The 25,335-nt window shown below is 42.3% G+C and overlaps 1 protein-coding gene across 4 annotated transcripts; it reads right to left on the bottom strand.

The window, feature by feature from the left end:
• Positions 1-727: 727 nt before the first annotated feature.
• Positions 728-25,335, bottom strand: RUFY2 (RUN and FYVE domain containing 2). Of its 4 annotated transcripts, none has more exons than XM_054288383.1 (18): positions 25,252-25,335; positions 22,505-22,678; positions 21,902-22,019; positions 20,637-20,738; positions 19,423-19,546; positions 17,804-17,865; positions 17,196-17,261; positions 15,365-15,434; positions 14,037-14,138; positions 13,123-13,239; positions 11,803-11,970; positions 10,550-10,647; positions 6,786-6,905; positions 4,889-5,018; positions 4,229-4,323; positions 2,982-3,030; positions 1,906-1,983; positions 728-1,075 (listed from the first exon to the last, which is right to left on the bottom strand). In XM_054288383.1, the coding sequence occupies exons 1-18, from the start codon at positions 25,253-25,255 to the stop codon at positions 932-934; spliced, it is 1,821 nt and encodes a 606-aa protein (XP_054144358.1). In that variant the 5' UTR covers positions 25,256-25,335; the 3' UTR covers positions 728-931. The 4 variants fall into 4 exon arrangements, with proteins under 4 accessions (XP_054144358.1, XP_054144359.1, XP_054144361.1 ...); XM_054288384.1 differs by having other exon boundaries at positions 15,365-15,431; XM_054288386.1 differs by lacking the exon at positions 25,252-25,335 and adding an exon at positions 24,204-24,601 and having other exon boundaries at positions 22,505-22,680.

Here is a 25,335-nt window from a genome sequence, read left to right as displayed (position 1 = left end):
GAAAGGATGTGATCTGGCATTCCATCCCAGCCTTTCCAGGTGGTTTCTAGAGCTATGCAGTGACTCCACGTACCAGCTGGAGAGCATGACTGGCATGAAAATGCTGCAGAGACTGGTTCAAGGTTACAGACAATGTCAGACAAGAGGCCTGTGCTGAACAGCTCTCTTTGAGTGGAACACAGATATATCAAATTCATAATTCATGTGAATTCATGAAAACACACACACATTCATTCAGCAAAACACACCTTCCTCCAGGAGTGCCCTGAGCACTGTTTGTGCCCTGGCAGAGCACAGCTCCCCTCACCTGGGACTGCACAGAACACCTGCAGTGCCATGTTCTGGGATGTTCTGGAATATTCTGGGATGTTCTGGAATATTCTGGGATGTTCTGGGATCTACCAACTCCTGCTAATGCAGAGAAGTAAACGAACACCCGAATTTGGCAACAACTTCTCAGACCACTGCATTAATGGCCATGCTTTTCTCCAGTACAATTTGAAAGCAGCTACTGCAGGGTTCTGCTTCCCAACAGCCTGTCACAGGCACAGGATTAGGTTGGACTTGTGGCACATCAGTCTGCAGGAGTATCACCTTCCTCCAGATCATCTTAACAACTGAAATATTCATCCAACACACATTAACACTGAGTCTGCTGTATAAACTGCCCTGCTTCCTCCCAAAAAAGCTGCTGAGGCATTTGGCAGACCAACATACCCGTCTGGGCTCTTTTTAGATGTGCATTTTCTACATTTGGTCCCATTGTCTCCATTTGTCTCAAGAGGAAGCAGAGAAGTAACTCATTCACAGCACTTTGAGATTCCAACTCCACACTGCTTACCTCAAAGGCTGGAAATGCTGTTCACACTCTCTAGTGGGTGTGGTGGTTTGCACAGGATGAGCCGAGCAGCAGAATGAATGAATAAATCCCTTATGGCACGTTGGAGGAGCACCTCTGTATGAGGATGGCATGGCAGGAGTCACAGACCCTCACAGGCTTTGGGGAGGAGGGCAGGGGCAGCTCATTGTCAGAGCAGGCATTGCAGAAAATCTCCCCACAGTTCCTACAGTGATGCTAGAGCACAGGCAGAGAGCAAACATTTAAATTTACAGTGGAAATGTACTTGGTAACTGGATACCAACAAAATACACACAGCACAATCCAAACTGTAATTCCTGACTCCTTCTTGGAGCCAGCCTGTAAAAGGAAACGGATCTACATCCCAAACTGTGATGCAATCCCACACAAATGGTGTTTGTCTAGGACTGCACACAGACAGACACATGGTCTTTCTAGACTTTTATATATATATAAATATAAGATGTGTGTGTGCTGAAGATTTCATTCACACTCTGGATTAAGGATGTATTCTGCTATAGAAAAATACAGCATGAGGAATGATATCATGATATCTGAAACAGTGGATGCCTCTGTCAGGAGCTAATTGAGATTTAACATAAAAAGGCAAAGGAAACTTCCTGCACAAATTAGTAAAGCTTGGAAATTAATGTCATACTTTACTTTAAAATTACAAACTCATATTTTCTTACTCTAGTGTATAAAAAATGCCATAAAAAGACTTCTACACATGTCAAATTCTAACGGTGCCAGAGCTGATAAGAGTTTGAGATAACAATTCAACAAAGTAGTTAAATAATTTTTAACCAAGTTGCCCTGTGGAACTTGACTATGACACTGTTTCTTTTGAAATTAGGGCCCAGTTGCATTGTATGTATCAAAGAACCAGAAAAATATCTCAAAAATACCTCTGCTTTTACCTGATCATTGACATGTCATGCCACACCTCAAAGATAATTATTATTTACATCATACTTGTAATAATAATTACATAACACTTGTAAATAACGCATAATACATTGGGAGAAATCTTGTTAAAGTTTTACCTTCCTTTTGGAAAGTGAGAATTCCTTTTCACACAGCTTGCAGTGAGTGGCTTCTTTGTCCTTCAACCAAACCTGGCCCTGGAGAAAAATTACCATAATTATGTTTATCTGATGAAGTTAAACTCTGGGCTCCAGGGGAGAAGACAAATCAAGAGCAGAACATTCACTGCCTGAATGCTCAGGGCCCTGGCAGCACTGTAATGTCACAAACACACCCTAGAGAGCACAGGGCTGCTCCAAAACACTGCAAAGCCACAGCAGAGGTGCACAGAGAACATGCTTGGGGTGCTAAAGCTGGGCAGTGGCTCAGCTGGGGGAGCACAAAGGCATCCAAGCCTCCAAGTGAAGCCAATGTCCCTGCTCAGCACATGGGAACAGCCCTCAAGATGCAGGGAAGCAAAAAAAAAAAAAAAAAAACAAAAAAAACCCCAGGACAGTGTCAGGAATTGTGAATTTCCTTCTGTTTAAACCACTTAATAAACCCAAAGTGTGCTCCACCATTCAGCCACTTTTACCTGGAGTGCAGCAATGTGCCAGGTGACACAGCAGACCATCAAACCTGTGCACACAATCTCTGCTCCCAAGTGCTCCCTGCTGCCTTTCACAAAGTCCCAAACCTGCTGCCATTGCACTTCATATTTTATCAGCTTTGGTGCTACAAGTTCACTTGTTTCCTAGGATGATCAAGTATTCATTGATCACTGAGAAGTACTATGTTCACTTGTTTCCTAGGATGATCAAGCATTTATTTATTTATTGATCCCTGAGAAGTACTGTGCAGCTGAAGCCCAGCTGGCTTCACATTCTGTCCCAGACACACTCTGTAAATGACAGAAGGGTGTGTGCCACTGCAAGAAAAGGGCCAAAATGCACAGCTGTGCACCAAACAAGGAAAAGCAAAAGCAAATGGACTTTTTCCAGGAGGTTACAAGGGAGTGTGGTTCTCTCCCACTGGAGGAAATGATACAGTGAGTATCTCCGGAGTAACTGCTGTAGGAGAGAAGTCTTCTCATGCTTACGAATCATTGCAAAAAGAACAGTTTAAGAAAAGCTTCTTTTCCCAAAATGCTACTGACCTGCAATGCCTTGTTAGCTTCTTTTATATCTTCTATTTTCAGCTTTGATCTAAGGAATAAGATAAAGCTACTTCAAACCTCTACATGGTCAGTTATGCTCCAACAACACAAAAAGCTGGTTTAGGCACTTAAATGTAAAGCCAAGTCCTCTGAACAAGAGTACAAGACCACATTATGGCATTCTGGGGGAAGCAGCCTCCCCACAGGCATCCAGTGCCAACCCAGTGAGATCTGGGCCACAGGAGCCACACACAAAGTTACCCTGCAGGGCATCAAGGCCACAGAAAGACTGCTGAGAACACAGAGATCATTAAATGAAGCTTCAACACCACAGGAGGGAAGGTGCTCCCTGCCAGGTGTGCCCTCCCCTCCCCTGAGCCTGGGCTGGGGCTCATTCCCTCCACAGTTCTGGGTTTGTGCTGAGCACAGGCTGACAGCACAGGGATGTTGCTGCTGGGGCTGGGCAGGGCTCACACAGAGCCAAGGCCCTTCCTGGGGGTGATGGAAGTGAGGGGACACAGCCAGGATAAAAGGGACATCCAAAGGGATATTCCAGACCAATGGCATCCTGCTCAGTATATAAAGTGGGGGAAAGGGGAAGGGGGACATTTGCAGTGATGCAGTTTTGCCTTCCCAAGGCACCATTCCATGTGATGGGCCCTGCTCTCCTGGGGGTGGTTGAGCACCTGCCCAACCATGGGAAGCTGTGAATGAATTCCTTGTTTTGCTTTGCTTGCATGTGTGGCTTTTCTTTTCTCTAGTAAACTGCCTTTATCTGAACTCTAAGTGAGTTTTCCAGTTTCTGCTTTTCCAGTTCTCTCCCTGGTGCCAGTGGTGGGGAAGGGAGTGAGCAGCTGTCAGGCTAGGGCTCAGGCAGAGCAGCCCTGGCCCTGCCCTGCTGCAGCCAGAGCTGTTCCCTTCTCCTTGGGGCTCCTGGCAATGCCAAGCCAGGCAACTCTTCTCCTGCAGAACAAAGCCCAATGCCCTTCACACTGTTGTGTTCCAACCGTTTTGGTTTGGATTTTCTTTTCACAGCACTGTCATTACCCCACCAGCCACAAGTAAAAATTACCAGCCCTGACCTAACAAGACACACTGACTTCTCCCAGCTGTTTAGTTACCAAAATAATAATAATAATATTGTCATATACTGTCTAATATGCATTACCACTGCCCCACTATTTTCCTTGATTCAAGTGTCTATGACAAAAACAATATGTATAGGTGATCATGAACAATAAAATTACTCGCTCAGCTTGGATGCCAGTTCCTGGAGAGCAGCCTCTTGGTCCTCACATGTGCTTTTCAGCTGCTTGTTCTTCTCCTGAAGCTTAAGGAACTCCTTAAAACAAAACAAAAATAAAATAAAATGAAGCCAAATTGTTCTCAAATTGTGCTTGCCCTACTGCCTAGGAACCGCTCCTACTGAGAAAGCCAAGGGCTTGAGTGACCCCTACACTGCCTCAAACCCAGCCTGAACAGCAACTGCTCAGGAGAAAACTCTCCCAGACCCCAAGAGATAAAGAAACATTTCTGCAGTAGCCCACTGCAGGGAGAAAATCACTCTGAGTGATGGAGATGAACCCTGGAAAATAAATGTGAGTGATGGAGAGGCCAGGAGCACAGGGAGCCACAGGCCCAGCCCACAGTGAGGACAGAGCCCCCAACACAACTGAGAAGGGAAAGCCAGGATCTCATTTCTCCTTATCCAAAGTACTGAGCTCTGCTCTGAGGACTAAGTGGGGAGTAAAAAGCCCATTTTTTTCATCATTCTATTTGTGAGAACACATGAATGTAATCTTTCTCATATATTTGCAGAAATTTTCTAAAATACCATGTCTAAGTCCATAAATAACACTGCAGTCCATTTCTAAATTACTATAGTCAAAATTTGCTGCAGCATTTACTTTCTTAAGGGTAACAATTTCTTGGGTCTCTGTTCTCAGATGAGACACAGTTTCCTTTTCCTTCTGAAGATCATCCTCCAGGGTTTGCCTCCACTCCTTTTCTATCTTCAGGTCTGTTTCCAGCTGAAGCCTACAACAGGGAAAACAAAACAAAAATCACTGTGCCCAACAGTATCGCTTTTAAAAACAAAACTGAGTTTATTTCTGGGTGCAATTACCTATTTTACTAGGTAAAATGACTATTACCATAACAATTAAGTTACATGTTTTCTAAAGCAGAAATAATGTGTCAGTATAATGATATTTTAGGTATCAGCGTAATAAACAAAGCACTGTCATTTAGAAAATGCTTTTCAAAGTAAGTTTATTTAAAGGACTAGGAGTATGGCATAATTTTGAAGAGCTGACCTTTGAAATAAACAAGTAAGAGAAGACTAACCACAAAATTCTGAAGTATTTTTAAAACAAGCATAAGGCAAAACCCCTTAACTTTATACAGCTTGTTTCTAAAATAAACCAAACCAACCAGCCACAGTGTCATTGGTGATGCAGACAATCATTGCAGGTATCTCTGATACCATAAAAGTTATTTCATTTTACACCCTTAGATGTGAATCTTCTATTTTAGACTAAGGTTTATGGCATTTTGAACAGAACTGAAAATAAAGGAGGAAGGACTTTGAATTACTATTTTTATTGAGGTTTCTGCACAGGGATAAACAGGGATACAGGTTCTATTGGCTTAACTGAACTCCAGCTAAAGGAGTCAGGGCTACTCTGACAGAAGAGCCATTCCAGCTGGAATTTTACTCTTGGTTTCATGGAAGACTTGGTGTTCAGAATGTTATGGGGTGGAAGCACACTGTTCAACCTTCTGGATTCAAACTGTGTCACCACAGGAAAAGAGGAAAAAAATCTGAGAGTGTTCATGCAAGGTGTTTTGGTGGGAAACCTACAGCCACATTAATTTTCCTGTTTTAAAAGCAAACCCACTTTTAAAGGAAAGACTTACATGTTGTGACACTACCTCAGCATCTGGCTGGAAAAGAAGTGAACATGACCTGGAGGTTTCAGAATTGCAGAATTCTAAGGCTGGGGTGTGAACTGTTCTTTTGCCCAAATCTGCAGAGGTGACTGTGGTAGTAAAGTGAACATTTGTCATGACAGTTGAACAAGTGGAGTGGAATTCAGAGTTCTGAGAGAGGCAGGGCAGGGCTAATAACTGGGTTGGAAATCACTAATTTTTAAGCCCCAATCTTTGTATCAAAGATTTACTTCAATAACTGATGTTTTATCTTCCCAAAGAGAGAAAGCACCTCTCCTTACAGGGAGCTTCCAACTTTATGCACTGATTTAAATTAGTACTGAAGGATGTAACAGGAGAAAGACAGAGGGCTGGCTTTTAAATTAGCTTTTAACTGTTATGACTCCACTGGATTTTCACTTTTTATTTCCTGTGCAGTAGTAGTTAAACCACTTCTACCTCATCCTTAATCTGGATCAATCTAACTATTGTTGTGCCATTTCTGTTAAAGTTCACCCTACTCCCCACTTGTGGGCTTTGTTCAAAGTGTGTTGTACCACTACTCCACTACGTGTTTTCCCCCACTCAGGATAATTTCCTCCTGAATTAAGTTGGCACTTTTAGCCAAGAAGTAATGCTGGTTTTCCCTGCTTTCAAGCTGGATATCATTTCAGAGGCACCCAAAGCCAGCCTGGCTTCCTTGCAATGACAGATTTTCTTCTGCCTTGCCAGTACCTGACACAAAGATCTTTGGTATTTGCATTCTGTTCAAAACCATTTAACAACAAGCAGCCTGCACTAGGACAGAGGACATATTGCAAATGCAGAATGTTTACTGCCATGCATTTTTCCAAACAAGGAAGAAATACTCACAGCTGTTTCTCCTTCTGGGAGAATTCGTTCTGCAGGCTTTCAGATTTATTCATATATTCCTGTTTAAGTTTCTCATCCTCAGCCTCAGCCTCCATTTGAGCCTTCTCTGCTTGCTGCAATCTGGTGTAATTCAAATCAACTTTGGGTAAAACTGAAGCTAGAACTAGGGTGTAGAGGGTGAAGAAGACAAATAAAAGAAAAATGGGGAAATAGAAACATTTCTAAATAAAAACAAAGTTTGGGGGAAACTCACAAACTCAAACGAGAAATCCATACAATGCCTAGAGAACTTAGCTCCTGGGTTTGCATACAGTCAGAGAGTGATCACTGTAAGTAATAACTGTTTTATTTACGCTCATGAATAACAGGTGCCAAAGCATGATACAGATTTTAGAATTGAAGCTTTTCTTTTTCCTCTAGCATACGTTCATGTGTTATTTCTGAAGCTTTTTCCCCCAAGTAAGGTCTGTGAGAGTCCTTGGCTTGCACTGATCACCCCTTAGGACAGGGCAGAGCAGGAGTTGTGCAAAAGCAGCTCAAAACAACTGAGGCATAAGGTTGCTACAGAGCACTGCAATCAGACAGCAAGAGACTTGACTAGCCTAACACAACAAAACACACCCTGACAGCTGCCACTACATTTACAGAACTGCCTCAACTACACCATCATTCATTTAAATAGTCTGTATTAAAAATAATGCATTCTTACACTGGTGAAAATAGCTCCATACTATAGACAAATCAAAATGATTAATCAAGAAATGAGGGTTTGTTGTTTGATTTAATCTTTTCTTTCTGAATTCCAGGTTTGTTCAGCTGACACTTCCCTTGGAATGCATTGGTTCACTGTGGTCCCTCTGTGGTGGGTGCATTGTAACAAAAGTAAATGGACTAAAAGGGGATTTGTGCTATATCGTGGTTACACCTGTCTGGAGAATCCAGGAGCCTGCAAAATCCCAGTGAATGTCCCCACCTGATGCTCTGTGTTCTGCACAACTGCCCCAAGGGCCTCTCAGGTAAGTGAGGAACCAGTGAGATGGCTGACTTGTCACCCCCCAGCAGCTCCCTGAGCACAGAGTGACTCCCAGCTGCCAGAGTCAGCTAAAAACAAGGTGTGTCAGCAATGTCTGCATTTGTGCTTCTGCTGATGGAGTTGCACCAGAGGGAGTTCCCAAAAGCTGCTGGCAAACAGGTGAACAAGGCTGAAATTAAACCCCCTTATCAAGGGTGCACTATCTCACTCAGCTGCCCCAGGAGCCTGAGGGATGCTCCCATCACATCTGCAGTGGCAGTGCACAGAGGCCAAGCCCTGGAAGGAGAATGCAGGGACAGAGCAGGATCCTCCCCAGTGCAGAAGCTGAAGCTACACAACACACCCACACCAGAAGCACGTTAAACCCTTCCCTAAATCACCAAATCAACTGCAGAGCTGTTTCCACAAGAAGGGAGCTTGCTACCCAAAATCTGCAGCATGACCCCCAGCCCAGCACCAGGGCTGGCTGCACGGCTGGGTTCAGGCAGATGCTGAGCTGGATTTGGCATGCAGATGATTCTGTGGCAGACACTTGTTTGCATAGATAACACTGAGGTGGATAAGGCTTCCATTTCTGTCATGGTCTTCCTGTTGTTCTAATCTGTGTTTCTGGTATGGGTTTTCTTTGAAGATAGTTAGAAGATAGTTATTTTTCAGTAGCCAGCTCATGTTAAAGGCTGTTTCTGCTTCCAAACCAAGGAATAAGCCAGTACATAACCATGCAGTAGGAACCCTTTCTGTAGGACTGCATCCTGTCCCCACTTTTACAAACATCCCCTTCTGCTGCAAAACTCTAGGGTCGTTTTCCCACTCAACATCCACTGCAGCCCTCAGAGCAAACCCCAGGGAGTGTATTGAGGGCAGTGAGCAGCTGAGCTCCTCTCCTGCAGTGCAGGCAAGCAGCAGCTCACAGCAGATGGAGGCAGGGAAAGGCTTTGGGCACAAGCACGGTGCTGATCCCAGAGCAGAGACCTCAGCTGACAAACGGGTTAGGCAGCTTCAGGGCCCTGACTGTAAATCCTGCTCACTGCTCCCCCTCCCAGGGCAGCAGGCACAGCAGCCACAGGATTTGCTGGAGCACTCGGGAATCAGGCTCCAAGCACATTGTGACTCCAGGAGAGCGTTTTACCCCAGGACACCAGGGAGGTGGAGCTTTAGCAGGGGCTGGCATCCCTTCACTGCGCTCACACTGCAGAGATGCTGGCACCACCCTCCTTCCTTACACCCATCCTTGGGAGGGAGCTCAGCTCCAGCTCCTGCCACTCCTGCTCCTTACAACCACAGAACCGAACAGACAGTGTGCTTTGGGGTAAATACAGCCTAAAAGTGAAAGGAGTAAGCAGGGACAAGGGAAGGTTTAGCCAGAAGGGCTACTTTGTAAATCTCTTAGTACCAAAGAACTGGGAAAATCACTAATTAGTGATTTAAGTGTCATAAAAATGTACAGTCAAATAAAGATATCTAACCTCTTAAAATAAAATTTGACAAAGAAGTGATTCAATAGCATTAGAAAACTAGCTTACATTTGCTTAATAATAGTGCAGTAATTTACTCTTTTTTTTTCTTTTTTTGTGTTTTTTTTAGGAGGGGTAAAGTGAGATCGGAGGTGATGTTCCTTCAGAAAACAAACCAGAACCCAGCTACGATCAGTTACAGTGCAGGATTTCTAACACCACTTTCAAGTCTGAACTGGAAACCTCTGAAGTCCTGTTTTATCAGCAATTATTTGAACACAAGAGGTCTGGAGGAGCTCTCAGAACGATATATCCTTGACAAGTTTGTACTGGTGCTGAGCCTCATTGCTGGCACATTTGACGAATGACATTGCAATAGTCCTAGTTTGAGTTAACAGATCTTTGTCACTTCATGAATGCAGTGGACAAAAATCAAAGACAGATGAAGGCAGCAAAACAGTAAAAACAAAAATTGGGATAAAAGGATAAAAAGGAAAAGAAAAAAGAGGAAAAAAGGATGTCAATAAAAGAATATTCATGTCACTAATTTTTTTAATACATAAGCATGTTTTTCATAATCAGATTTAAATGAAAAAAAAGACATGTCAAACACCAACATGACAGGGCTTATGGATATGTTATATTTTACAATTAGAAAGATCAATGTTGCATATAAGGCCACTAAATTAAAACATGTGAATCACATCTTAGTATCATGTAGTACATGCAGTCCAACCATAATGTAAATTTATATTCCGGAATTTTAGTCTTTCACTTTTCAGCCTTTCAGGGTGAAAACTCATTAAGTCATTGAAAATAATGGCACTTCCAAAGCAATGGGAAACAATTATAACAGCTTCAGCAAACAACCAGTGACCCTTGAAGGCATTAATGTTTATATTAAGCATGTGCTTAAGTATAAGCAAGATTAATGCTTCGGTTTCTATTGCATTTCATTCAGGGAGAGGAAAAAGTAGGCAATAAGGAATCAGAATTTTGAAACAACTGAAAGAATGACTTTTGATACCAGCATAAAAACCTAGGACCAGAAGAACAGTGGTAGAGGGAGAAAACTGAAAGATTAAGTTTGTATCTAAAGTGAGCATGTTTGTCAAACAGAAAGAAACAGTCCAACAGCAAAGCACTAATCAGCGGTTTCAGGAAGGTTTGGTTTAAATCTCCTAGCTGAAAATGACATTTCAATGGCAGCTGTGGGAATGCAGTAAGATGTAAGGGAGTGGAGTTGTGAATAAAGAGAAACAAAGATGGGGCTGTACCTTTGTTCTAGTTGTTTCATAGTTGCATTAATTTGATTGGTCTTATCCTCTAATCGACTGATTATTTCATTCTTCTCTTTCATGGCATCTTCAGAAACCTGTGTTACAAAAGAGGTTAAAACTGAAATTGGTATCATTGCACCATTACCTTGTGGGGGCTTTTTCTTCAGTATCCAAAAGGGCACATGGTAAAAATCAAGTTTTGATTCTCTTCAAGGATTGCTTTCCAAAAACCCTCGAGAACAGTATGTAAAATCTTATGCCTAGAAAATTTGTAGTTTTATACTCTGCAAGTGTAAATGCTATTTAATATTTAATTTAATTTAATATTTAATGCTATTTAATTTCCTTCCTTAGTTAATCACTTTAGAAGTCAAAGTTAAATTCACTGACCAAGTAGCCCATTAGAACCTTACCAGTGAAGAGCAAATAGATTAGTCCAGAAAATCACCAAGATTCTTCTGAAAATCAACCCCCCTCCCCAGATCCTAACACTGGAGAACATTCTCTTACTTTTCTCTCCAGCTCTATTTATATTTCTCATCCTCTGGTCCAGTTTCCTCACATTTGCAGATTGGAAAGTAGAATCCTCTGTCCATCACTTCAATTATCCTCCACAGCATCCCAATTTTTTCCTCTCATTCTGCCACAGATTTGACTGGGTTCTTGTGCTGGTTTTCAGAATTTATTCCCTAAATCAAATTCATGTTTTACATAAGTAATTCACTGGTATCTGGTAATTTGTTAACTGCATTTGGGGTCCCTGAGATACATATTCTCACACAAAAGGCATTTAATTGTTAAGAGATTTTCTTAATTTGGTAACAGGTTTAAAAATAAACCCAAAATTGTAATTAGCTTTTTCCATTTAATATATTCTTGTTCTTCCTTTCCCTACTTTGGAAGGTCAGGGCTTCTCTTCAACTCCTCACTATGTGCCTACATTCTTCTGGTTCTTTTATACAACACAGGCCAAAAAAATGTCTTTGTTACAGTACACTATTACTCTCTTTACTTCACATAGGGCATTATTAGGCCATGATCTTATCTTCATGCTCTTTTCTTCCCTAAACCCAGTAAGTGACTGCCTTAAGAACTTCTTTGTACGAAACATTACATAGGTAATGTTCCAAAATGTCAAGCTGACCTAAGAAGCACAAGGAAACCAAAACTCCAGCAACTGCCCAGAGTGGTAATAATGCATTTCTGTCTCTGTAACCCCTTCAGCAGCTGCACAGCAGGTTGTCCTTTACCTGCAGCTTTTGGTACATTTCCACATTAATGGCTTTAACTTCATCAAGCTGCTGCCGCAGGCCGATGAGGGTGTCCTGCTTCTCATGGATGTCCTTCTCCAGCAGCTTCATGGCCAGCTCTATCTCGTGTTTCATGCTGACTTGAACCACCAGCTCATTCTCCATATCCTGGAAAACACAACACAATGCAACACAAAGGATTTAAATCATTATGGAATTGTTTATTTCTGGCTTGAAACTCTAACAGTGCTGCAGCACGACCTATTTCACCACTTCAGAAATTCTGCCCCTCTTTACCTTTGCAAATTATCCCTAAATGTGACAATCATATACTAACTGGCCAATGGGGTTTTTTAACTTTGGGAGAAGACAACTCACATTATAAGAATGGTGTACTGTGAAAAATGTGTATTTTATGATTGGCTTTTTGCAGATATTAAAATGAATATTATATGTGTTGTGTTAGAAAGTAATGCTGTATTAATTCTCTTAAGCAGTGTGTTAAATATAGTTTCAGGTTACAAAAAATGTTAAAATAGAAACGATGCTATGTAGGATACTTTTTTTTTATAATGAAAGGACTCGCAGTGAGATAGCAGCCACAGGACACCTGAATCTTTCAGAGAAAGAGAATTTATTGCCCTCTATCAGAAGAAATGAACTTCTTCCCGCCTTGAAGGAGCTTTAGGATTCAGAGGAAGAAGCTCACGATGCCCAGACAGAATCCTGTGTTTGAATGGAATTTATGCATCATGGATGAGGTGTATGAATGTGCAACAGGCTGTTGTTTTTAAGGGTTAATCCTCTGTTAACGTGGGGCCCTTTTCGGGCTCGTGCTGCCCAGAAAAAGGTACCTGGACTGTCTGTAACTCTTTGTCTCTATTGTCTCCTATTGTCCTAATTCAAATTGTCCAAATTATTATTACTCTAATTGTATTACTATTTTTATAACCACTTTATTACTATTAAACTTTTAAAATTTTAAAAACAAGCGATTAGTGTTTTTCACATGTACAGAGTGAAGTACACGTGAAGTGTAAGCATTAATTACAAAAATAGAAGTGAAGTATTTATATTTTCACAGGAAAAATTTAGCATAGATAGACAGCATACAGCGTTGCTAAAAGCTTACCTAAAAATTTATCCAAGAAAAACGCGGTTGCTTTTTTTACTGTTCTTCGGCAACATTACTACAGAACTATTGATGCTCTGTGGAAACTGCCTTTAGAGAAAGGCTGCTGCAGGGAGTGCAAGGCAGCAGCACTAAGCCCAGGAGAAGTGGGGTTGCTGGGACAGTGAGGGCTGTGCAGGAGCACCCACCTGGCGCAGCTGAGCCTCCTCGCGCAGCTGCCGGCGCGCCTCGCTGTACATCTCATCCAGGCCCTGCCTCGAGTGCTTGTACGTCTGCAGCTCGGCCTCCACGTCCACCTTGGCTGCCTGCAAACACACACACAGCCTCTGGCTTCCTTCTGCAGAATTCTGCAGCTTGATGGCATCAATTTCATGTAGGCACACAGCTGGTGGTGATGGGGAGCGGGGCTGAGGCCCCATCCCCAGGTGAGCAGCACTGACAGCAATGAGCTTACCTTCCTCAACTTCTACCTATAGACTACAACAACTGCAACCATCTTCCTCATCCTAAACACAATCCAAGCCCTAAAGCTGTCTGCCCTAATAACTGCATGGACCAAAATTCCCTCACTAAGGGAACACAGGGCACACAGGTGCAATGCATGAACATGAGGGGTATAAAAGGTTGGGCTGAAGAACAAGAAGGGCAGATGCCTGCAGCCTTCTGAAAGTGTGTGGTGATACTCTCCTGTGGCAGTCTCAACTGTGACAATGTAACACTTGTGGGGAATATGAAGAAAAACTTACAAACACATCCTCCAAGCACAGGGCAATCATGGAAAGAACTGTTTCTGCTCTGTGGCTGTTGGCTTTATAATGAGAACTGAGTAAAACCAGCAAAACATTCACACCACAGTACTGTCCTCCTTGGCTGTCACTTGAATACACTACCCATGCATATGGCTGTAAAACAATCTTGTGTCCTAGAACTTTCATTTACTTATGCCATTTAGAAAGCTCCACAGATTTAATAAGCCCTTTCCCTTATAAAAGTTGTATCAGATTTGGACAAGTTAAGCTTACTTGAAGTTGAGACGTACAAACTTTTGAACAAAAATTAAACATGTTATGTTACAATATTAAAAGTGGTAAAATTAACATACCTCTAGATGATGCTGTGTTTTCATTAAAATCAGAGTATTTTCACTCCTTAATTGATGGTTTTCTTCCTGAAGTTTAATTATATTGTTTTTTGCTATTGCTAACTGAAAAGAAACAAATAAAAAAAGCACTGTGACCACTTTTGAGAGTAGAAATAAAGGATAAAATGTTCTGATTAATGCAAGACCAAGACATCTGCTCTATTCTCCCTGCCTGCCAAACAGAGGATTAGCTCTTTTTAAAGAAAGCATGAATCTCCTGGGTTTAATGATGAGTCACTTTCACTACACAGCAGCAGTGTGTTCAGGACACTTCACTGTTCCATGTCTGGTGAAGACCATGCTTTCTTTTCATGGCTCCATTATGACTTAAAGACCCTCAATTCTTTTTCCTCATCCTCAGCTTCTGCTTTCCACTTGGCTTCAAGTTCATCCAGTTCTCATTTTCCTTTGTGGGCATCTTAATATGTCATATGGAGCAGCTTACATAAGAAAGCCTCCCCCACATGAACAACAAACATATTTACAAAAGATGACATTTCAAACTGGGGCCTACAGTATACAGCTTAACGTCAGAATTATAGGCCAAAGGATCAAAATAGGTGGACAGTTGGGCTGAAAACTTAAAAAGGTTTTATAAAGGAACCTTTCCTTTACACAGGTTTACAAAGGAACCAGAATACTCTGAGAATTAACACAGAAAAGATGCTCTCACTCTGTCTGGATACATTACTCCCAGAGTGAGCTAGCTGTCCCTTCAGCAGCTCAATTTAGCGTTTTCAATTTTCCCCTTCATTAACCAAAAAAGGTGTGCTGTCTCTTATAAAGCTAAAAATATTGGAAACTAGTCAAGCATCAAAGATAACCAGAAATACAGGGTATAAACACAAACCAGAACCAGACAAGTCTGAAAGCTGGGTATAAGCATCCAGGAACCAAGCAAGAAGCAATCCTTTGGCTAAAGCTGAGGACCGGAACAGAAATTGCTTGGCGAACTATTTTCTGTCTCTTTGTAGCAACTGGTGCCATCCATTCTAGACCAGTCATCTGCACAAATCAGACTGACAGCTGGCACTGAGAAAGGATTCTCTTCTCATTCTGTCCAAAGTTGGAAATTGCAATGTTCTACAGAATTGATGTACTGATGCTAGGGGCTGCCTGGCAAACTGACTTTGAGTCCCTGCAGCTGCTGCCCCTCTCCTTTAGGCCAAAATAAAGGTATAAGAATATATTATCCAGAGCTTCCATAGCTTAAAATAATGTAAGTATATTTAGAAAAACTGTCTTTCAGAGAAAACAATATGCTACACATTAGTAAAATAAAAAAGTACCTCTTCAATCAGTTTAGTGTTTGATTTCTCCAGTGAGTCAACTCTTGCATGTAGACTGCTAACTGTGCTACTGAAAGGGAAAAAGAAATAATGCTATTCAAGATTACATCAAAACTCATTCAACCAAGCTCAAAAGCTTGAATGCAAGGTACAGTGATTAATGGTTAAGAGCTGTGAGGTCTGTTCCCATTACTGGAACTTTTCCTAAATATAAGAAAATTACTCTCCTTTGCTGAACATTTATATGCTGCTTTCCAATTCCCAATGTCACCCCTGTCACTTAAACTGCTTGGCCAGAACTTCCCATGCACTCTCCCTTTCCTTTATCCTCACAATCATATTGCAGACAAAAGATGAGTTCTCCCCTATAGAACAAAACCATTCTCCAGATTGTCTCCCTCCAAAATACATTTCTTTCATAAAATCATTTGTTTCTCTGCATTTTTGAGATTTGTCCTCAGGCTCTTTCTTGATGCTTCTTGACTTCATGTAGGATTCTCACCAGAGTTTTATTGCCCTTTATTACTCTGTTGCTTTTTATAGTATCAAACTACATCCAGGCCTTTTCCATAACCTGATTGCCTATTTCTGCAGAAAGCACCTTTTTTTTTGGGCTGCATTTCACACACAGGGAAACAGAAAACCTATTCTGTAACACCATTTACTTATTCCCATATTTCTCTGTGGTGTCCTCAGTAGTTGCCAGCTCATTTGGAACAGCAGGGCAGAGTGATTAATGCATTTCAGGATGTCTGAACACAAACAACTGGACTGAAATAAAATAGGAGTTGCTGAATCACTGATCTGACAGGAAATTCTGTGCATAAACCAGAGTACAAGAGCACACAGAAGCTCACCTGGATAATGACATCAAACAAACACCACTGCTCTTATTTGTGATGGCTCCTTTCTCCTCCTTGGCTTTCATTTTGCTCATATTTGATGTGCTCTGCTTTCCTGTGCTGCTGAAGGTTTCTGCTCAGTGACACCATTTCAAAGCAGAATATCCTTATTCCAACAGGAGCCTTACAGTAACCAATGATCCAGATTACCAGCATTAAAAATTTAAAAAGATTATTACATTTCAAAAAGGATCTAGATCCTTTTTGTGCTAGAGATTCTACAGAAGTTCTCTAGATGTGCTAGAGATTCTACAGAAGTTCTTTCTGGCTTTACTGTTTGGCTGTGGCTTGTTGGGGTTTTTTAGCTTTTCAGCCCCTCAGACTTTAATTTGGTACAATAATTCTCAGAGAATTTAAATCACTGTTCTTCTATTTGCACAGTAACAAGCACGGTGGTGGACTAGGTTTGTTCCATCCAGCAAAGAAAGAGGAAAATGCTGCTTTCATGAAAATTGTTTCAACAGGAACCTCAGCCTACCACATATAAGTAACTTCTAGCAAGCAGTGAGTTTATTCAGGTTCAGTCCTAGGCATTAAAGCCACAAACTAAAATATTCTGCAAGGCAAAGAAATAAAGTCATATGGATTCACCAGAACATTCAAAACCACTTCTGGCAAACTGTTAAACGGAACACAGAATCCAGACCAAGCTTTTTATTCCTGTAAAGCTTTGATTCATGAGGACCTTCACAGCTCTGGCCTGTTGGTTTTGTGTTTTTTTGAAGAATAAAGGTTTTGACTGTCCAAAAGCATGAAAACTGACACTGAGCTCTGCAGGAGAGTGTCTTTTCCTATTTCATTAAATCTTCAGTCTAAACATGGAGAATTTGCAGCTCTATCTCTGAAGTTCTCTCACAAAGCTGTGGAACAAAAGGCATTTATTTACCTGTAAGCCTGGCCTGACACCCATACTTCAAAGTAATACTTACTTCAGTTGCCTGTTTAGTTCCTCAACATAATTCTTTTGGTCCAATATTGCAGCAATCTGTACATTTCTAAAGCAAGCACAAAATAAAATTAACAAAATGATGTTCTAAGCTATGGACTGAAAATATACATATGAAAATGTCCATTTCAATTGTGTTTTTAAAAAGAAAGGAAGCAACTTCATCTCATACTCATGAAGATAACAACACACATATCAGTGAGACACAAACACATCCAGTGCTTTAACTGCAAACAATTTCTCTACATGAAATATAGCAGTCTGACAAGGATGAGGATGTTCATTTACTGCCATAACTCTGGTTCTTTGAAAGCCTGACTGAATCCCAAGCTGAGGCCTTACAGGTTCCTTTTCAGTGCCTCCTGCCAAGCCTCCCCTGCTTGGGGGCAGGAGCTGATGCTGCTGAGGTTTGCTTCAGACTGCAAATACTCCTCCAGCTAGCTAATAACACAGAGCAACACATTGGGGCATTCTTCTCAGGATCAGAACATTTCATTCTTAGGGAACCTGACTTATCTCTAAAAGAAATCAGCCCCAGCCAAGAAATCATTTGTTAATATAGAAAAGAGGAGGTGTTTTGAGAGGACATACCTTTCTTTGCCCCCAATGTCATCATCACTCTTCAAATACACAGAGAAATCGATCACCCCAACCTAGGGGAGAGCAAAGGCACAGTTCCATATCATACAAATAAGTGCTGCTGATATTTACAGCCTTGTATTTATGCAATTGATAAAACCTTAATTACAGCATTTTTAAGGTTCATCCAGTTTCAGCCAGAAGCTGAAAAACCTGAACTATGACACTTAAAACAAGACTTTACAAAGTTTAATATATCCTTGGTTTATACAGTGCTCTCCTGTCAGCATCCTGTTTGCTCTTTCCATGTCTTTTCTAAAAATTCTCTTCTCAAAATACTTTCTAAAAACATGTTTTTCTGATTAAAGCAAAATACCATTTCTAATAAATAAGGTAAAATGTTCTACCTATAAAGGTTACTTTATTTCAATTCACTAGAAATGTACGTAAACACATTTCACCACTGAGTAGCATTTTGTCAACATACCAAAATGATGCTCCTGGCTGTGACTTCCATCAAGGTTCAGAAATTTACCTTTTTGCTCAATAAAACCTGCAGCTTCTGGCTTCTCTGAGAAGGTGCTTTCTTTATACTACTCTTCACAAACAGAATTATTCTGGACATGTTACAAATGTCAGATTGGGACACACTGCAATCAGATCTCATCTACCACCTCCTCAAACTGAGTTTTCTCTCTCATGCAGCAAGGCCACCCAGTATAACAGAGCTGTAGCTAGCAACAGATCTTGTGGTCTATAGTACACATATTTAATTCTCAACACTAAGAGCAAGTTGATAAGTTTTCTGTAATTACAGGCCTGTCAATGTTGTATCTTCTACACAAGATCAGTGCCTGAAACTAACATCACACAGTAACTAGAACAAACAACTGAGGATAAGTTAACCATGGGATTCAAAAGCGCACACACACAGTTAGCTGTAACTTCTCTTTCCCAGAGGAGCTGGTTTTTCATCAAATATATTATACAGTTATAATCACTTAAGCTACTATGATTTTTTTCCACAAAGAAGCTGGAAGAACCCAATCAGGGCTGAACAGAGTCTACATTTATTTACAAATACCTGTGCATCTGCCGTGAAACAGAATCTGTTAATATTTTCTTGGAAGAGATCAGGGTTAAAAGTCAAAGCCCATTCAAAGCAGGAAGAATTCCAAGTCTTGCTTTGCAGAATCAAAGTAGTCACAAAAGTCACTCATAAGAGTGTTTGTTTCAGGTCCCTGCACCATTCCTATGATGTTCCAGAACAGCAGTACATGAGCCAAGCAGGGTAAACTGATGATGGCACTATCCTTGTCCCACACAAGAAAAGGCTGGGTCACACAAGTCAGATGGAAAGAACTCTGCCTTGCTGCAGCTGCTCCCATCTGAGGACAGAGCACAAAGCTTCACCCTTGCACTCTGCCCATTACCTCCATTCCAAGGTCTGACCCTGCTGATAGTGAGGTTAAAGCAACAGCCCCACAAAGCCTGGAGCTGGACCATCACACCCTGAGCAGGCTCAGGTGGGATTTCTAACAAGCCACCACTCTGAATAACAAAACCCACAAACAAAAGTACAGGAAACTCTCATGGAGTGCCTGTACATTCCTTTACCTGGACAGACTTACTTGTGAATCCAGGTCTTCTCCCTTCACACACAGGTTGGCATCGATCACGTTCAGCCCAACTAAGAGCCCAACAATCACTGCTCCCTCCTCCTCCATCATCAGGGCATGATATTCATAAAACTCACTGTGTGGAGGAGAAAATTGCACCTTACTGGTATATTCATTCTATAGACATCCAATAAATTATTCAGAAGTGACAGACACATCTGAATTTTCTCTTATTGCAGCCTTGCTACAGCATCCATAAAGATGAACTGGCCCTGCCCATACTTTCACCTCATAAATATTTAAAAATTCAAAGTGCATGGTTTTTCTCAGAGGCTATTTAAAACAAGGATACTGCCTTAGGCTCCAGATGGCTGGGACACTGTGGGGAGGGTGACAAGATTTACTTTGACTTTAAAAGAAAACAAACAAACAAACAAACAAACAAAAAAAGAAAACAAGAGAAAAGGCTCTTCCCTATGCCTTCTATTAGCCAGTGTTGAAGAGCATACTGCAAGGAATGGATGTTTGGCCACACTGGGTTAGACAACTCTTATCTTGTTAAGAAGCACTGCAAGCAATGCAAAGGAAGAACGGCAAAAGAATTACCTTTTGTGAAAAAAAATGCCTGGAATTTAGTGAATACATGCTTGAAATTCAAGGACCAAGGAAGAGATTATATGGATAAAAAAGAAACTTAAAGTCCTGAAATGCTAAAAAGGTTTTTTAAATATTTGTCATAGTTTTGCACCAAAATCACTACAAACATAAATACTTCACTGAACAAGAGAGTATCAGCACTTTCTTCTCCTTGCATTTTTAAAATAAAATTTTAGATTCCATGTAACAAACTCTCTTGTCACTGGAAAAATCCATAGCTGCTGAACACCAATGACATCCTGACATACTACTGTTATCAAGGCACGAAGTCAGTCTTAAAAATACGTATAGCTTATAAAACTGAAATGAAGAAGCATCCTTCTCCATTGTGCTTGAATGACTCCACCAGACAGGAGAAGTTACACCAGAAGAGAGCAATGCCAGTGTTGGAACTGTGAAAGCAAAGCTCAAAGCAAGAGCCCTCCTTGCAACGGCAGCTCAGTGAAACCACGAGCACGGTAGGGATGAAGTCACCCCCTCCCCAGTGCACAGTGGGAGAACGCAGGATTGTTTTTAGGAGACTAAACCTCTGAAAATAAATTGCAAACAGACTCCAGTGAGTTGTTTACCTGAGGAGGTCTCTCTGAATGATTAGACAGCGAAGATAATCGGCCATTTTCTTCTGCATCAGCGCCAAGCGCAGCCAGGCCCGGGCGCGGCCCAGCGGAGTCCTGAAACAAAGGCCACGAGGACAAACAGCCCCAAATTAACAAAATATAGATCAAATCATGCTCTTTAACACCTTATCACTCTACTGGTGGAGCAACTGCTGTTTCTGAAGGGGTATTTTAAGCTATTAGTTGAGCATCACCATGTGGACAGCCATAATGTTTAGGTTTTGACTCCAAGCTTTGAGGTACTGAGGACTTCTCAGCTGAGCTTGGGAGCAGACCCAGGAAAAACAGGAGTACAGACTGCACTAGAGCCTGATGATCTTGAAAGTCCTGTTTTCTGCTGAAGCAATATGCTTGCAGCAGTTGAGACTCCTTTCTGCCATTTGTTCGTTGAGAGTTGAGGGGAATTGCAAGAAAATGAACAGAATGCCCATCACCAGCCACCATGGCAGCTTCCCTACCCAACCCTTACTCGAGCCCACCTTTAACTGTGTGCAGCTTCAGAGCTATCTTGGGAAGACAGTGCCAAAAAAGATGAAAAGATGAAAAGTAACTGGCAAACACTGACAGCCAGCAAATTACACCTGGACCTGCAGAACTTCCTCTTCTAGTGCTTGCATACTTACAAGTGGTGAGCACATCAATGAAAAAGAAAAACCCTCACAAGTTGTGTTAGGATAGGAAGAGACTAACACACCTGGCAAAGGTTATTACTTCCTCTGGCCTGCCACAAGAGTAAATAATAATTTACATGCCTGTGTGCTTTAGATAAGGTCTAAAGCTATAAATTAGAACCCTTACGCTGCAACACACCAGTCAGGGCAACCAAACCCTTTTGGAATTTCGTGGATGGCCAATTATAAAGCTAAATACAAAAGCAGAGTGCACTGGAATGGGAAGAGAATAAATTTACAGCTGAGTAGGACTGTGCAGGCAATAATCTCAAAAGCTGCCAAATTCTTTCCTCTCTGGTGTGTCACCTTGTGGTTTGATGGAGCCTTTGCTGACTGCACCCACCAATGTCTGCTGCAGCTCCGGACAGCAGAGTGACTGACACACAACCTGCTCCTCTTTGCATTGTTACCCAGCTCCCATTCATTCACCTGTGCTCTGCCCAGCATCAGGCACTAGCTGTTCAAAGGCTTGGTTAATGCCAAAGGAAATCATCATTCTCAGGCAGGTCCTTTCTTTTCCTGCTGCATTTTAACAACACTACTTACTTAAGGCCAGGCAAATCTCTGACACTTGCTGCTATTTCCTCAGCTTCTGGATATAACTTCTCCACAAGTTCCAGAGGACCCCAGATGGTTTTATTGTAACTCAGAAAGGATTTTCTTACTGTGAAAAGAAAAATCAAGTAACCAAATTAATTTAAATTACTGCAGTAGCTTTCTTCATAATATCTGGTGTGTGCAAGGGTTAACTGCTGAGTCCAGAGCTCCAGATAACTCTTAACTGAGACACTGGTCAGCTCAGCAGTATCCAAAGCCAACTTCCAAATTACTTTGCTGTGAATTTAAAAATTATATGCAAGAAAAAAATAATACAAAAAAAAAAGCTAAAAATACACATTACAAATGTACATGCAGTTGGTAAACCCTGGACCACTTACAACAAATGCTGCACAAAATGACAAGTTGGTAAATGTGGAAATACATGTGGTGAAGTACTAATAATTACACTATTCATTACAAAAGGTGACTATTTACTTTTTTTTTTTTTTTTAATGCAACATTACATTTTTAAAAATCTACTTCCAGAAAGAAAGGAAGAAAAATGGCATGTTTGGGATGAGAAATATGCAGCTAGAGCAATTTGCACACCTTTCAGGCCATGCTTCAGGCAGTGCTCCATGACAACAAAGAACTGCTGCAAAGGTGGGTAGTCAGAGTCCAGAGTGCGCCCAAAGCTCAAGGCTGATTCAATGAGTCCTTTGATACTCAGTTTAGCCATGTTTAATAAATTTGCTCTTTCCACAGCTGTGGGGTCCTTTACAGCTAAGACAACAGAGAAAAACATGTTATGGATCAAGTTTTAGGAGTGACACAAAGAAATAAAGTGCTTCACATCCACCTTGCTAAAAGGAATACTTACCTTAAGCTAATAAACCAAATAAACTCAGCAGAACAGATTCAGCAGGGCTACAAACCACCATGCCGTAGAGGAGCATCCAACCCAAAGCACATTCTCAGTGTTTCAATGGGTTTAGTGGGGAAAGCCCAGGCTGGCAATGCCAGTTCTCAGGCACCATGCTGTCCCAGCAGCTCTCAGAAGCAGCCAAGCCACCACAACAGCACCTCTGCACCTCTGCATGGCTGCAACCAGTGCCCTCCACGCTATCAAAGCAGCCTGTCTGTTAATTTATGGATTTATTTCTGTATCACAGCCTACCTACAGAAGCAGCCTTTTATATACATACTTTTCTATACAATCATACTTTTCATACTTTTCTATACAATCACTGCACTGTAGCTTTAACTGCACAGTGACACAAGCATGCCTTCCTTCTCAGGCTGCTCAGAGTCACTGCCACCAAACCAGGAGCATTTTCTGGAAAATACTACATGCTGAAAATTCAGTTTCTCACCTAGCCACAAAATATTTTGTACCCAGAAAATCTTAAGAATTAAAGGTTTTGTTTAAACTTAAAGTTCTTGGTGAACATTACAAAGTGTATACTGCAAAAATACATTTGAGGATTAAATCTTATCAGTAAAAAATACATAGCTTTTTACAATCATCTTAGTCTGACAGAATGGACAAGGTTCCTCTTCTTAGAAATTCTGCTACTGAGAACAGAGTGCTCAGGAAATTCTTAAGCTTATTTTCATTTATAATGAAGCAATTCAAACATTTAGGCCAGACCCTATTTTCTCAGAGACTAAACAAGCCTCTGTTTATTCACTATCATCAAAGTAACCTGGAAAGAAACAAAAGAGTTGATGATTTCCTGCTTAATTAAATCCAACAAGTGAAGCAAAAAACTAAACTTTTTAAAAGACGTTGAGACAGAGATGTCAAAATATCTAGAAAGGCTTGTGACAGAAAAAAAACGTGAGCCTGTTCCTTTGCAGATCTGAGTATTGGTATCTGATACAGACTGTATCTGTCTGCACGTCAGAAAGCACAAAGAACCCAAAGCATCATAACAGATGGGCATTTTCTCAGTTCCCCAACAGCAGTGAAATTACTTGTCTCATTTCTTGCAGACTTCAGGTACTTAGGGATTGGGTATTAGAAGCCCTGAAAACCACTTTCTAATATTCTGTGTCCCTAGTTGCCTGCCAAATACCCAACTACCCCTCTGCTTTCTAGGAAAAGTAATGACTGAGATTATGTACATGCCACAGCCTTAAAAACTGCTTTTATAGTTCCCCAGAACTTCAACAGAAAAGCCCAGGAGACATGAGAAACAGTAAGATAATGAGAGACAGGGCTGTGGCAAAACTGTAGCCAGGCAGCAGCCACAGCTCAGTGCTTTGTCTGTTCCTTCCTTCCTGCTCAGCTGCTGGGGACTGAGCAGCTCTGCCAGAGCAGCACCAGCACAGCATCCCCGGGACAGGAGGAGGCTGGAACAGCAGCCCCTTTCCGCAGCCAGGGCACGCATCCTGCTTTTTTATTAGCCTTGCTACTGACAGCATTAAATACAAGCGCTAGAGGAGGAAACGCCTTGCTCAATGCAGACTTCAGGTGGGGAGCTCTGCCTTGCTACACATCCTGCCTATTTCCCCAAAGGCATCATGAAAATTCCTTTGTCAGGTGACCTCATTCTGACTTCTGGAGCCGATCCTCCTCAGACAGACTTCTATGTCTGCTGTCCTTTCAATTACCAGTCCCCGCCTGCTCGTTCTGAGGCGAAATGCATCTTAGGTCTGTTTTAAAGTGCGATCTACGCGCATGCTTTTCTTCACCTGCTTCTTAAAAATATAAATGGCGAACAGTTTTTTTTAAATTTAAAATCAAGATTGAGAATTTAACACCGCAAGTGAAATCCTACATCCCAGCCACCACTGGGGTACCGTCTGGGGTATTACAGGGAGCAGAGCGAGGGGCATTACAGGGAGCACAGCGAGGGGCATTACAGGGAGCAGAGCGAGGGGCATTACAGGGGGCAGAGCAAGGGGCATTACAGGGAGCAGAGCAGGGGGTATTACAGGGAGCAGAGCGAGGGGTATTACAGGGAGAAGAACGAGGGGTATTACAGGGAGCAGGGCAAGGCGTATTGCAGACAGCAGAGCAGGGGGTATCACAGAGAGCAGAGCAAGCTCTGCAGGGCTCTGTCCCCGGAGCAGCAGCAGCCCCGACAGGGCTGTTCGCAGCCAGCACCAGCCTGGCCGGCTCCGAGGGGCGAGCCTCGGCCCGTGAGGCGGCTCGGCTCCGCGGCCGGGCTCGGGCCGGGGGCTGCGGGCGCCGTCCCTGCGGCAGCGCCGGCCTCTCCCCGCCCGCAGCCCTCCGCCCCCGGGGCACCGCCCGCGCTACGGGCCCCACACGGCCCCGCTCCCCCCGGCACCGCTCCCTGCCCGCGGCCCCGCGGCCCCCGCCCCGCTCCCGGCGCCGCAGCCCCGCTCACCCATGGCTGGAGAGGAGGAGCCGCCGCCGCGGCCGCTCCCTCAGGGCCCGCACGGGGCTCCTCCCGCCCTCAGCCCGCGCCGCG

This window comes from Melozone crissalis, unplaced genomic scaffold, assembly GCF_028551555.1.
Source record: "Melozone crissalis strain CALT ecotype California unplaced genomic scaffold, PUWL_Pcris_2 ptg000062l_1, whole genome shotgun sequence".
In the NCBI taxonomy this organism is placed as follows: domain Eukaryota; kingdom Metazoa; phylum Chordata; class Aves; order Passeriformes; family Passerellidae; genus Melozone; species Melozone crissalis.
Note: the sequence above shows the minus strand (reverse complement) of the source record. Positions and strands in the feature narration are given on the sequence as shown.

Coding starts and splice junctions, on each gene's coding strand:
- RUFY2 (XM_054288386.1), bottom strand. CDS start 24,322: ATGCTGTCAGTAGCAAGGCTAATAAAAAAGCAGGATGCGTGCCCTGGC. Junction 11,971..13,122: donor AGGAGGCTCAGCTGCGCCAG/GTGGGTGCTCCT, acceptor TGTGTTTTCCAG/GATATGGAGAATGAGCTGGT. Junction 5,019..6,785: donor TCCCAGAAGGAGAAACAGCT/GTGAGTATTTCT, acceptor TCCCTGTTGTAG/GCTTCAGCTGGAAACAGACC.